Raw genomic sequence first — 16298 nt, forward strand, 5'->3', positions numbered from 1 at the left:
TTCAACTTTTATTTATTTTTGTTTTTGTTTTTCCCGAACTATTTTGAATTTTTACTTTTAACGCAGTATAAATACAATATTTTACCAGAGTCCACTTTCAAAGTTGTAGAATGGAGCATTTACGAGCTACTAAAGCCTAAGGTTACGGTAAATACATAATAAACACATCGTAAAATCAATACTTTCCTCACTCCGCTCAGAATTTAAAAATATTTATTTCCTAGATGGCTATTAATAGATCTATAAATAATTTTAAATTATTACATTTTAAATAGTTGTATTGAGAATAAGTTACTTATGTTTTGTTCAATAGTTAATTTATTTTTATTTTTATAAGTAGTTATTTTCACTTATTTTTTGAAAAATGTTCAACTTTTATGTTCGTGTAGGTATATTAATGTCTAGAGGTCTCATTATATTTATGTTCTAATTTATCATATATTTTGTTTGATTTCTGAAGAGTTAAATTCAACCTATATAAATATCTTATAAATATAGAAAATAAAGAACGTTTTGTTTGAACGTCGAAGGTTTATTTAATATAATGGACTTCATTGATTTTTTGCCAAATAAGTGAATTAGACATGTACCTAGGAATTAAAAATATATATTTTTTTTTGAAAGATACCGCCCTTTTTATGTTTAGAGAACACATTCTTTTGATTTTTTTTTTGTCCGTTTATTGGTTTTAACTTATCGAATTTCTTTTCACGTTTTTTTCAATAGTGCATTTATATAATAATATGTATAATGTATATTGGATAACAAAAACTTTTCCCCTTAATTATCGTTAACATTATACCTACCTTAAATAATTTAAAAAAATTGGAAATTCAAGTTCATTGTTATAAATCATAATTAGATGTTTCATAAATTGAATAATATACTTATCTAATACATTTTGTATGATAATTCTAATACCACAATAAACAACACAAAAACTAGTCACATAACTCCAGATTTATAAGTATAAGTATTACACTAAGTATACACTTAGTCAAAATAAAAATCTAAATCAATCCTCTTTAGTCTTTCTGTATACATGTGGATCCCCAGAGGTCTGCTGACCACAGTTTGGGAAACGCTGGTGTAGATAAATTCACTAAAAATTAATTAATAAGAAAAACCACGTGGGTTATATATTACTTACTGAATGGTAATATCCATCAAAATTTACATAAAAAAAAGCAAAACGAAAGTATATATTCTGTGTATAATTTACTTATTGTATCGTCAAGCACCAATTGTAAATATTATAAAATGCGTTATTATTGAATGGTTTCCACTTTAAATGATTATTAATTCGTGTGAAATTTGACTTATAATTCACCTACCTATGTTATATGATGTATTCCAATTATTCATTTCATCATTTTAAATGCCTTCCGCATAAGCCGATCCGTTTCCAAATTGCTCTCTGCAAGAAAATAATCAATATTATAGAACATAGATCAATAATATATATTTTTTAATGTATTGAAAAAATAATTATAAATTATAACCCACTAATTCACAAAACATCATATATCAATAATTTAATTTTGTTTTAATAATGGTATTAAACTGAATGAAAAATAATAAATAATACGAGATATTTGTCATTTAAAATACTCGATTTAACAACGGAATTAATGTGTATAGATACAAATTATACTTACTACAATATGGTTCAAAAAAAGCAGTTCCTGCAATAAAAACACCTCTACCTGGATATTGATCAGTATTTAAACCTAATGGTACACATTCATTAAATTTACATTTGTCAATATTCATCAGAATAGGCGTGAGTTGGCCGACGGTTGCAGCACTGTGAAATACACAACACATTATTTCAATTTTAAAAGTAATTATGTTGTATGTGTTTGTTAAAAACAGATCAAATAATATACTTTGTAATAGCAGAAAATAATTTTATTTTCTGAGCCCAGAATGTACAATTGTCTGCTAATGACTCGATGAAATATGAAAACGATCTTCCGTGAGAGCAAGCAACCCAAGTCCCGAGTACTAAACATTATTACACCACATAATATTATTAAATTATTTGATTAAAATAACAGCTACTTCATAAATCTTGTGGTAGATAGTTAATTAATTTACGTGATATACTGTCATTTATTTTAAATTACTTATTTTGACATTTTTATATAAATATTAAACTATTTGTATGTATCGAAAACAAAAAAAGGTGAGCATGTGGATGTTGCTCTGCTGTAGGTACAGTAGGTTTTAGAAATTTAGAATCTTAAAATGTTTAACAAACAGTCATATAAGTATCTACTGGATACCTACGATATAAATATATAATGATCAAAATATTTTGGTTCTTATTGTGTTATTTATAGATATTTTAAATTTTTAGTCTTTATGCGATTTGATAATTGGTGAAATGTTTGTACTTTCATAAAAATAAAATTTAAAATTGAATACTAAGATCATACACATTTTAAACCACGATTAAAAAATAATTAAATAACATTTTTTAATTTTTTACACGCGTTTAAAGTTAATATTTAAACAAAATGCATTATAATCAAAAATATTTGCATATTATTTTGTAGGTATAAGTAAATAAAATCTTTAATTTAGAAAACTTAGGTTTCGTAAACAACTCCAACAAGTCAAAATATTTTGTTAATTTTATGGTGTATAGGCGTATAGCAAGTCATAATATAAACATTGATTGAAAATGTCATGTATCTACAGTCATTTGTTTTAAGGTTACACCTAAAACCAAAATCAATTTTGTTGAAAACCAATTTCGCATAAAAATTCTTGTTTTTGTTATTTTTTTTCCCCTCAAAACTTTTGGGGATTCTAAATTTTAACCACCTCCGTGTACTAACTAGATTCACCTTCCCGAATCTTGAACAAGATACTGAAGTTGAAAATCGAAGCATCATTTCGAATACTTATCGTGTATACAGATACAAATAATAAAAATTAAAATTAAAAAAATTAAAAAACACACATCATTGTAAAATCAATACATTCATTGCTCCACTCAGAATATAAAATAAAAATATACTTTAATATATTAATTATTATATATAATAGCGAAAGAGGTAATGTATTATAATTAGAATCGCAATTATTATTTTGATATTTAATAATATTATGTTTTAAAAAAATTAAAATCATAAATTTAATATTTTAATAGGTATTGCAATTTATATTATATAATTTTGTAATAGGTATCTACATGTTTAACGTTTATGTATTGACTATTGAGAGCTAAGTTAAAGGGTCTATGCCTTCAGATAAATGTATACTATTATTTTACTCATAATAATAATTAAGTAATATTTTAGTTATCTTTGCACAATCTTTATATTTTGTATTGGAATTTTCATTTATCCACTGATAAGTGAGTACTGAATAGTGAATACTACAGGGATTTTTAATTTTGCATTCATTTTATTTTATTAAATAAAAAGATATTTCCAAACTTAAGTAGTAAAATGTTGAATATATTATCTCTTATAATTATCTTGGTGACTTGGTTGCCTATGTATCAAACTTGATTGTTTAATTATGCAATTGGGATTTTCTTTAATGTCCTGTTTTTCTTATATGACTATGCTATTTTATATTATACTTTATTTTACGTAAATAGTTACACATATTTACATAAATAATGAATATTATTTTAAAAAATAGAGAATGGAGATTAATGAGTCAGTTTTATTATGAAATAATTTATAAAAGTCGACCATATTAATATTATCAAACTCTTTTTCATGCGCTATATTGTAGGTTTTATATCGTTTTATGAACTAATACGATATCACTCAATAAAATAAATTATCATGTTATGTTTTTAAATTAATTAGTTCTGGATTAATTGTCCATGATATTTCATAATTATACAAATTAATTTATGTTCACTTGTCATATTTTATTTATCTGTTAATTATATTAAATATTTCCAATAGATTATAAAAATACTTATTAAAAAAAAAATTATTACCATCAGCAGGAATAGCAGCTAAATCCGAAATACTCGTTAATTTTACTTCATTTATTGGAGGTACAGTACATCCAGGCTGTATGAAACCACCATTCATGTAAATATCCACGTGGCCTATCAAATTGTAATAATAATTATATAATACGCCAAATCTAGATAACATACAAAACTCGTATAATTACCTACGGGAGTGATAAGTCCAAAACCTAAAAATGGAACTGTGGGTCTACAGCTAGTATGTATAACGTCAACAAAATGAGCGTCTGATTTATCTAATCGTACTTCTTTCGGACAACCTTCAAATCCTGGCTGAGCTGGGTCAAATGCTGTTATTCGACTCAAACCGGGGATGCCTTTACCAAAATATGAGGATATATGAGCACCCAAACTATGACCCATTACGTGAATTTTCAGTGGGTCCAGTTGATAATGATCAACGAGATATTTTCCAAACCTTAAGGTAAAAAGAGATATTCAATTTTTAAAATGTAAAAAAATTTGTTTTTAATTTGTCTGTCATACTATTATGCTATTATTATAATATACTTATATTAACCGACATTTATACAATTTTAAAAATTAATATGTTTATTAATGTGGATGATTCATTAAAAATGTATTAGTTTTAAAAAGCAAAAATAATTATTCTTTAATCCATATTTAATCATCAAACAAGTTTAAAAAAATATGTTTAGAATAGGTACCTAAACAATAAACAGTACCATTGATGTATAGGTACATATTATATATATATATAGTTTATCAATTATCAATGACAGTAGGTACCTATGTAACATAGTCAAAAATCAATGATGAATCACAATCTATTCTTTTAATTATTTACCTACTGGTTTAGTTGCACCTATGATCTTCATAAGTTAAAATGAACCTTTGTAAGTTACGATTTTGATGATATATAAACACAATAATGAATAATCTAATTTTTCTCTTAAATATGATTTTGTGATGTTACCTAATTAGTTCTGCACCAACAATCCTTGTGTTTGAAGCTACTTGTAAATAATTAAATTGCTTTGATCCCTTTCCCCAATCAACTAAGAAAATATTTGCATCACGCTAGCAAAAATACATAAATAAGTTCTAAATTAGAATTTATATAATCTGCAACTGCCTAAAAATTATATTGCTTAATAATATTTTTTTATACTTGTTTTAAATATGCATCTTTAAGACCAGACATCCATTGATTTTCTCCGTCGCTATTAAATCCGTGTACTATAAATACAGTGAATGGCCTATTAGGATCGAAATCCGATCCTTCTAATAAAATATTTGGCCATAATTGTACAGTGTATCGAGCATTTTGTTTTCTAAAATAAATAGTCGTAAATATATTTATTGATAAATTATAAAAATTAAAAACATGACATACCTAGTATATGAGTAGATTTTTACTTCTACCTCTTCAGGTTTCATAGGTTGTGGAAATGGTCTTAAATTTGAAGACCAAGGATGTTCCATTGAGAAACAACCAAGTTCGTCAAAACATCTAGATTCGTTCCCAAAACCTGATAAATAAATTTCATATTGTCAATCTGAATATTTATAAGTGTAGTTAACAATTTAATGAAAGTTATTATTATTATAAATAAAAACAATAATAACATAAACTACAGTTTGTTTTTATAAATATTGAATAAAATTTTTTTAAATATACACTTTTTAATAGAATAATATCTTAATAAATATTAAAATTGCAATTTAAACAGATGTAAACAAATGGTTTTAAATTAAAATTAAAAATTAACCTAACCTACTTATAATATTAGGTACCAATAATATTGCAATTTTTTACCTTTAAAAAAAAGTGAAAATATGTACAATTTATTTTGGTTGGTTTTTATAATACCTATTCCATTAATTGCACTACTTTTTAGTCGTTACCTATGTGCCTGTGTAAGAGTTAATAGTTTAATTTTTTTTATCGCTTATATAATATTATTACTATTATTAAATACTTGCACGAAATATTTCTCACTAAATCAAATAACTGTTATTATCAACCATTCTAGTTTTCAAAACAATAGGTACAATAGGAAGATAATTAAGTTGGTTAACATAACTTTTATAACTACTATAAAACTATTATTTTCTCAACATTTGTTTTATTTGTTTACCAAGACTGGGTGAGATACACTGTTGAAGTAATGCAGCTCTAAGGATGTTATCGGCATTCTTGGGTATCACACATTTAGCTTTTTTTATTATTTCTTCAATAGATTTTAATGGGATTTTTTTAAGTGTCTCTTTGGTTGTCGTGATAGTTTTGTTCACCACAGTAGCTCCATTTTGTAGCGATTCTTTTGTTATCGTAACCGTTTTGTTTACTACTTTGGTCCCACTTTGTTTCACACAATCACCAATCTTTTCACAAATATCTTTAACATTGTGTACTATCAATGTGGTAGAATCTTGAACGCCTGTCACTGCATTTTTAACAACTCCTGTTATTTTGGTTACAGTATTATCGGGTAATTGTCCATTACCTGTCAACAATTAAATATTTATAAATAATTTAAAAACAAGTAACAACATAAAATTCAATATAAAAATTTTGTCATATTCTTAAATAACCTTTTACGATATTGATATTTATTGTATATATCTTGATTTTTGAATAAATATTAGGTTCATTTGTTCAATATACCTACATTAATACGTTAAAATATTATGATCACTTAATAATTAAGTAAAGTGTTCATTAAAATTTAAAAGTATTATTTATGAGTTGTATTAACTTTGTATCTATTGTGATTGTGCGTAATTTATAGCTATAATTATTCGAAATAAACAATCTATAACCTAATAATAAATGTATTATGAAAATAAAATTGTATATATTGTTCTAAGTTAAGTCTATATTTAATGTTAAAAATGTTAAGCCAAATAATTATAATTTTTTAAAAAAATGAGAAAGTAGGTTACCACTTTTATGAACAACCCTCGTCATTAAGTAAGTCACTGTAATGTATGTGTTAAATTTGAATTAAATGAGGAATAATTGCATACTGCATAAGTATAGACTATAGGTACAAAAACGATTCTGAGCGAAAACAGTCTGTGAGCTTATACCTATAACAAAATATATTATATTTCTATAAAAGTAATTTCTGTTACTATTAGTAATATGATAACTTGAATAACTTTTTACCGAAAGCATTGCATTTTAAAATGTCATTGTGTGTATAAAAAATAATGGGTATCCGTACAAGTTTCAAGCTCCACTAAAAGTGTGTTTATTTGTTTTTTAGATGTTTTAGTTTCAGTATGAACTACAACTAAAAAACCTTATATACAATTTTCAAACTGCAAAATATTTTACACATTTTCGTGATTTTTACGAATTTTGTCAAATTTTGAACTTTAAATGCCTGTAAAAAATCATTAGATATTAAAAATTGATTTAAATATCTATGCATAGCTCAAAAATAATAAACATACATGTTTTGAAAATTATATCATGATAATGCTAATATGAACATTTTGTGAAAATTTCAAGTACGGTTATTCATTTTTTAATAATTTATTGCATCATAATAGTCGTTTTGTTGAAAACTATTTTTGCCAAAATTCATCTTTTTACTTAATATTATTTTCCCGATTATTATTAAAAGTATATACTTACTATGGAATTTAAATTTTGACCTCCCAAAACCAGTACCACCTAAATCTAATTTTCTATCAGAATCATCCTCGAAATTGAATATAAAATATTTTTTTCTTTTATAAATCTTATATAACATCTTAAATAATAAACGTGTACATCATTTTATATAGTCACACAAAAAAGGTGGGTAAATGGATGTCGCTCTACTGTACAGTAGGTTACAAGTAGGTCACTGTAATGGATGGTGTTAAATTTTAATTCAATGACCGAAGACGGTCAGTCAGCCTACTATGATGATATTAAGTTGACTAAAGTAATTTATATATATGACCTATTTATGTCGATTCTTGTTTTAAATGTTCAATCCTTAGATATAAAAGTTGACCATTTTATAAATTTTTAACTACAAAATAATTATTCAAATTAAAATTTGATAAATTTTGTCAAAATTCGATCTTTAAATGCTTATAAAAAAAAATTGTGCATATGTATTTTTAATATTTTTTAACTGCTATTGTGACAATATATCAGGAGCCTTGCATTAAATTTTCACGCTTTTTTACCAGACTAAACATTTTTTATTCATATAGAAAAAAAAACTAAAAAAATTTAAAACGGACAATGTCCGTGAACAGCTCAAAGAGAGTCAAATTATTTTCAAAATTTTATCGTTTATAGAAAATGCTAATATAAACATTCAGTGAAATTTTCAAGTATCTACAGTCATTCGTTTTTTAATTACAATAAAATAAGAAAATCGTTACATGAGAAATCGAATGAAAATCAAATGTTGTAAAAATATGAATTTCAAACACTCATAAAAATGTAATGTGATTTTCTTGTAGACTTTTTTTTTTTTTAAAAATGGTAGACAAACTGATGAGGAATCTTGTATTACATTTACAAATCTTAGATTTAAAAAGAACATTTTTCAAGAATTTCTAACTCAAAATAATTTGCAAAATTTCGTCATTTTTATGTATTTTGTCAATATTTGAACTTTAGATGCTTATAAAAAAATTGTGACTATGGATTTTTAATTTTTTTCATCTGCCTTTGAAACAATATACTAGGAGCCTTCTATTGAATTTTTAAGCTGTTTTACCCAGCAAATAAAATTGTATTGATATTTATAGAGAAAAACTAAAAAAATGGAAACTGAAAATGTCCGTAAACAGCTCAAAATATTTGGAAAATGTTATGGTATATACAAAAATACTAATATAAACATTCAGTCAAAATTTCATGTACCAGCTGCAGTCATATTTTTAGAGTTGCACCAAAAACCAAAATCGATTTTCTCGAAAACAGATTTTGCGTAAAAATTCCCGTTATTCCTTAATTTATCTTTTGTTTTTCACGTCACTTTTGAAAACTACTGGGAAATTTGTACTTTTGACCCCTCAAAGTATCAACTAAGTTCACATTCCTATCAAAAAATATACTGTTAAAGAATATCCAAGTATTTTTACTGTCCTAAAAGGTGATGACAGGCACAAAAAATTTAAAAAAAATTTTTAAATTAAAAATTAAAAAAAACACACATCATTGTAAAATCAATACATTCATCGCTCCGCTCAGAATCTAAAATAATACACATCATTGTAAATTCATTAATTGATTCGCTTAGAGCTCATGTTAGCTTATGTTACGTTTAAATAACATGGAATTCTTTAAAAACCATAAAAAAAATAGCATACATTTTTCATAGAAGATATTTATTTTTTTTTTTTTTAATAAACCTACTCCAAAATCTATATATTTAATTTAAAATAAAATGTACCGTCAAAAAAATTATATTGAGTACCTATATTTGATAAAACTATGATGTTTATTTTAAATATTATTCAAAAACATATTAAACAGTAACTTTCACCTTATAATTTGCTACTTTATGGATTGTATTTAATTTTTGTTCTTATTTATTATAAGCATATCCATAACTAAGTAATGATTAAAAAAAAAACGTAAAATCAATATAGATACATATATTACTTTTTATGGACATAACATTATAATCTATTTAAGTGTTATAGATTTAATATTTTATTTGGTAACTAGACACTATTATTAATATTAACTTCTTTTAAAGAAAATAAACTACATAATCGTCTAATAGTATTTTATTTTTGGTAAGATTTAAGCAATTCGATTTCGGAAATAATTTATTACCTATGTCTATATTAATCTGATGTCAATTCTGCTTATAATCTTGAATTCGTTTTAAGTTTTATATAATAACATACATCACTGAAATGCACTTAGAGGATATGATGCCCATTACACAGTATATACATCACATTTAAGTTTTGTATATTATTTCCATACACAAAATTTATGTTAGGTACGAAAAGAATTCAATAAATACTTATTATTACTTTGGTAGTATTTAAAATGATATAAATATTTATTTTTTTTAATAAATTACTTACAATTATTTAAAGTGTTTAGGAATATTAAAATTCCTATGGAAAGAAACTGGAACTTAAACAACATAACGATATAAATATGACTTGCACCTTCGCTGAATAATGATCATTGGTCGACTGAACACTATGTGCGCTTGTTAACTGTTCATAATATGTACTAATCAGGTTTAGAATTATTAAAAATAGTATAAAATGTTTTATGGTGTCTGACCTTAAGTTCAAGATTATCAAGATGTACACTTGGAGTAATCATCAATACAATAGTACAATATGATTCACAATGATTTAGCAATCAATTAATAATTACAATGAGTAATTTATAAAAATATTTTAGTATGCAATAGGAATCTTATCGACGTGTAAAACATAACAACTACATTAAATATTATGTTCCTACCTATATTTTTATTTATTGTTATTTTTTACTAACATTTATCAACTAGAAAATGACCAACGAGACGGTAATATTTGTGCCATGTTAAGTTTTAATGTTTTGTACTTGACGACAATTTTTTATTTTACTCTAAATAAAATTTTCCTTTTTCCAAGATTTGGATCGAGTATAATACCCCATGGAACATATGACAATGCAGGGGCGTATTTACGGGGGTGGATATGGGGACAAATCCACCCCCATGGCTCTTTAAATACATGTCTATTATTATATTATACCTAATTATTACATCATAATCTGTAAGCTAAAATTCTTTTCATCTACCCCCTACAAAAAATACTAAATACGTCACTGTGGCAACAGCCAATATGACACACAGCTCGTGTCTTGTACCTTGCTTAGCTCTCTCAACTCTTATCATGCATTTACAATATTTATCTATGTAATCAAATTAATTTCGAGTCTTGAATCTCTAAGTAAATAAAACAATGTGAACAAAAAATATTAACAAGACAGAAGTTTCGGTTTTGAATTTGATACCGGTTTACAATTTTTTCGGTTTCGGTTTTAAATGTAATACCGGTTTTCAATTATTTTCGGTTTCAGTTTTCCAACAGTTTATACTGGTTTCAGAATTTGGTTTTGAAACCGGTTTCTCAAATCGGTATTGAAACCGATTTCAAACCCTGATTTAAAATTTAATTATTGATCGAGCAACAACTTAAATAAAACGCAATAAAACTCGGATAAAACGTTCCATAATCAAAAACCAACCTGCAGTTCAGATTAGACCTTTTTTCAAGGCTGGGCAAGTTAATGATTTTTTTAACTCCGTTAAGTTAAGTTTATATGCACCAATAACAAAAAGTTAAAAGTTAATTTAATTATAGGTTAACTCAGTTAGATTAAAAGTTAATTTAATTATAGGTTATGGATTATAGACTAGGTATAGTGTTTATACTTTATACAGCATTTCAATATAAGTTAGATTGGAATAATATGCATTTTTTAACTTTAAACAATTCGCGGTAATTATGTTTTGAATTGAAAACAAAATAGACTGAAATAGTGAAATGTAATAAAATTAAAAACAAAATAAATTAACTTAACTTACTTCTTAAAATGAAAAATTAATTCGTTAATTTCACGTTAATTAAAAAAATGAATTTAGTACCTAAATTAACAGTTAATGAAAATCCAAAAGTATCTAGTTAAGTTAAAAAGTTTAAATTAAATTAACTTAACTTAACGTTAACTTTTTAACTTGTTAATGTTCAGTTTTGCCTTTCTTCGAAGTTATCTTTGGGACGCAAGAAGAATGCAGCCTACATTTTACTTTTGACACACACTTTATATTTTTATTTTATTTTAACGTAATTATAGTAAAATTAAAAATGCCTCATTGGTATTAGGGACTTTGAACCCTTCCAAGGGCAATCATCAGCGCCCTTTTGAGCCCCTAAGAATAGAGTACCTACGTATGTGAAACTATTCTCGTTTTTTTACTATAACATAATATTAATAGTATAGTAAAGTTATGTTTTTGGTTTATATTATTACATAGGTAGTCATAATATAAGAAACATAATATTATGTTTTAATTAATAGGTCCAAAGGTCGAGTCATGTAGGTATCAGGTACCTTATCTATTAAATATAATAATAATAATTACCTTATCATTCATTCACTTTAACTCGTGCATTGTTGACGAGCACTGTTAAGTTTGTTTTATTAATATCATTAAGTTTTCAAATAAAAGTGATTTATTAAGGTTGGATACCCAAGACACTATTTTAATTTAGTAATAATGCTGCTTGCAAAATCTACAAGTACAATATTAAAATTATTAAATTTCGTCTCATCCATCATATTAACAACAATTTGAAATTTATTTAAAAAAAACTTTTATTTATTACACCATGATTAATTATATGCCCAACAATCTAATAATTACATTTCTAACATTAAAATGTAAATAACTATTTTCTTAAAATATGTTAATAAAATTAACCAAACATTTTACCATTTATGTATTTAAACTTCTAATAACTAAAACTAGTATTTTCTTATAATAAGTAAAAAAAAAAGAATTCAAACTATTTTCAATATTCACTTATTTAAATCAGATACCTACCAATCACAACGTTTTCATTTATAAAATTGGCAATGAACATATTTTAATTAATTTAATAAATACAATAATATTTCTATTACCGAGTTCCACTCTATATACATTTTGTGTATTTTAAATTTTTTTTCTGTAATATCTGTAAATATATTCCAATATATATAATAACATGTAACATACTTTTCTGATTAACGCAATTTGTTATTAACTAAGTTCTGTTGTATAACTGTATAAGTTATATCATTATAAACATTGATGTTGAATCAAAATAAATTTTAATAATACTGTGCTAATAATATTAATATAATATACAATATACATACAACATAACCATTGATGATTGTCGATTGATCATTTTACCTAAATACTATAAATATAAAATTAGTCATTTACTCGTATTTATTATAGTTTTATTTTTGATAATATCTGTTTACAAAAATCTGTTACGCAAAGATTAGAAAGTAATAACTAATAATTATTACACACAAATGAAATGTATCAATATTTGAAATGTGAATATTATCATACATTACTGTTTTTATACTTTCATTAAACCGTTATTATAAATATAAAAATAAACATAACCGATACCCACTAGGTAATCATCATTAATGCTAAAAGTATATAGGAACATTTTTAGAATTTATGTAATGAAATTTAAATATAGGTTATCAATGATCATTTAAAAATAAAAAATTGATTGTGGTTACACAAAAAAGAAAAAGGTAAAAATTGGGCAGTAGAGGTAACTGCCAAGCCCGGATTAAGGGGGGGACAAGGAGGATACATTCCCGGGACCCATTGATTTTGGGGACCCATCTTTATCCCCAAAATATATTTTTTTAACACGTCCAGTACAGTTTTCCAAAAAAAAAAAATTATTTAAGTAGGTAATTATAAGAAAAAAATATTTAGCTCCTGTAAATTAGGTATTTCAGTTAAAAGTATTAATGCATATTATACTAAACTTTAGAGGACCATAGTTAATAACCTAGTGAATCAATATTGATCAGATTGACTGTCAAAATGATCAGAAAAAAAGGTTTACCAGAATCCATCAAAAAATATAGTGGTTACCATTAGAAAAAATAAAATCAATTTTATTATTGGTACAACTGCGCTTTTAAAAATTTCGAAAATGTTATAAAAAAATTGCTGTTAAAAATAAAGAAACGTCTTTTTTTGTTTTAACGAAATTCTGCATCATAATATCCATATCATAATTGTTAAAAATAAACCCGCGTACAATGACATAAGATACACCCTGTATATTTTTGTATAATAAAAATGTATACAATAATAGTATAAAGTCGTTAATATGTAATGATACAATTATTTTGAAGTTAAAGTTGAAAGGGAGCTCACTAAGTATATAGTGTCCCGGGCCCAATTGATCCTTAATCCGGGCTTAGTAACTGCTCTGCTGTACAGTAAGTATCTAGTATACCTGTCAATTGTCATTGAGTTGGTCTAACGTCATTACTGTAATAGATGTCTGAATCTTAAATTTGAATTCAACAATTAATCGTAGTATACGTAAAAAGATTTTAGCGGAGCTCGTCAGCCTAAATTACTAAGTATATTTTATGATATTATATTTATATTGTTATTAAAGTAGTTTATTTTATTATCAGTAGGTACCTATTACGCTAGGTTGAATTAATTTATATGTAGTATTATGTTGTATTAAATTTTCTTCTTTTTTGACCGAGGCCAAAACTTGTTATCAACAATTAAAAAAAAAAAATTAAAAGAATATCCAATTTTGTACAAATGTAAACGTCAGATGCTCATACAAAATATTAGTGGACGTTGGTACACTCAACTAATTTTTTATAATTCTTGTAAGAAAACTACCTATAATATCTTTAAAACAAATACCTATATGTAAATATAACAAAAATGCTTAAAAATACAAAATCAAATTTTTATATTAGCAAGCAGTGTTTAAAACATATTATAATATTGTTCTATATTCTCGTATAATTGTAACTGAGCTGTCTATTGATACAAATATAACAAAAAAAATATGCAAGCTCTAATGATCATCTATCCTAATATTTATCGACTTCCTCGTCTATACATTTATGTAGAGTATAAAACCATTCCAATTGCCCTCTCCCGTCAATGATGTATGGATTGAAGAAGTACGCCCCACTGGACCAGTATAATACATAAAAAAATCAAAGCCATGCTAGATATAACCTTGGTATTTGATTAGTAATGTAATTTAGCTTCCATATTGTTTGATTTTGATAAAGAAAAAAATTCAATGTCTTTTTTTTAACTATAATAAATCTTAATATTTTAAGAACAATACCAATCAATTTAGAATTATTTTAATCTTAATATTTATCTCACGTAAAGATTCTGACTATATATAATATGAATTGTATGTTTTATACATAATAACATAACGTACAATAATTGCGTAGGTATTTTATATAGTCATTGTAAATTGATATATAGGTACCTACCTATTATTTATATATTTTTTTATGAGTGCTGATTTTGCAATTTATATATTATTAGGTTGGAAATAATCAGCCATTATATCTTAATCAGAAATATCCAATATTTCTTAATAGGTAGCTTAGCGTTGTAATAATTAGATACACATCTTATTATGTACAAAAACATAACCAACTTTGTACCTACCTATTACAAAATGATTACATTTCAGATGCAACCTATACATTTAATTTTAAATTCAAAAAGAGGGACATTTTAGTAAAATTAAGTTAGTATTTGAATAATTACTTATTAAATATATACTATTTTAGACTCTTAACGGAGCGATGAATGTATTAATTTTAAAATAATGTGTGTTTTTGTTTTGTTTATGTCTGTGTGCACGATAAGTAGTTGAAATAATGCTTTAATTTTCAACTTCAATATCTTTTCTGGTGGGAAAATGAGTCTAGTTGGTACTTTTAAGGGGTTAAAATTGACCCAGTAGTTTTCAAAAGCGTCAGAAAACCAAAAATAAAACAAAGGAAAAACCGGCAATTTTGAAAAAATTGATTTTGGTTTTTGGTTGTTACTCTAAAAAAAAATTACTGTAAGTAGAAATTAAATTTCACTGAATGTTTATATTATCATTATCACCATAATATACAAATAAAATAATTTGAGTTTTTAAATATTTTGTAGTTAAAAATGTATAAATGTTTAATATCGTAGCTTATCATAGCTAAGAATTTAAAATTTAAAACAAGGTTCCGCGTAAGTATTTCATACTGTAACCAAAAAATCTAAAAATATATAAACACAGTTATTATCATTTTAGATTTAAATTTGGACGAAATTAGATATTTAAATGAAGATTAACGATTTTAGTTGTTTTGTTGTAATTTAAAAATATTATTCCTGGGTACTTGAAACTTTTAAAATATACTATTATAATTTATACACATAATGCAATTTTCAAATAAAACTTTTTCAACACTTATGCGTAAAAGTAAAATAAATTACTTTAATCATAATAATATCATAAAATATACTTTGTAATTTTATAGGCTGACCGACTGTCTACGCTCAGAATTGTTTATCGTACCTATATCGTTGATTTTATATCATATTCTACATCAAATATGAAAAATTATTTGTTAATCTATATCTCTACGGATATTTTATTATATATTTATATTGTTAGGTAATTAGTAATACTTAGGCTAAACTAATTTTTGACAACAACAAATGTCATACAATATGTACCTACCTATATAATAGTTATAATATTATTTCTA

At 24.8% G+C, this 16298-nt stretch overlaps 1 protein-coding gene across 1 annotated transcript in view; it reads right to left on the minus strand.

The window, feature by feature from the left end:
* The window catches only part of LOC100167210 (inactive pancreatic lipase-related protein 1), a gene marked incomplete in the record, with an annotated part of 11127 nt that extends 940 nt beyond the window's left edge, over positions 1-10187 (minus strand). Inside the window, 10 exon segments of the mRNA XM_029487868.1 lie at positions 1331-1417; positions 1659-1807; positions 1890-2007; positions 3971-4084; positions 4153-4424; positions 4944-5047; positions 5139-5301; positions 5364-5499; positions 6109-6477; positions 10031-10187. Coding sequence (XP_029343728.1) covers positions 1362-1417; positions 1659-1807; positions 1890-2007; positions 3971-4084; positions 4153-4424; positions 4944-5047; positions 5139-5301; positions 5364-5499; positions 6109-6477; positions 10031-10094 — 1545 coding nt within the window.
* Between the last annotated feature and the right edge of the window lie 6111 nt (positions 10188-16298).

Source organism: Acyrthosiphon pisum, chromosome A1 (assembly GCF_005508785.2).
Source record: "Acyrthosiphon pisum isolate AL4f chromosome A1, pea_aphid_22Mar2018_4r6ur, whole genome shotgun sequence".
NCBI lineage: Eukaryota > Metazoa > Arthropoda > Insecta > Hemiptera > Aphididae > Acyrthosiphon > Acyrthosiphon pisum.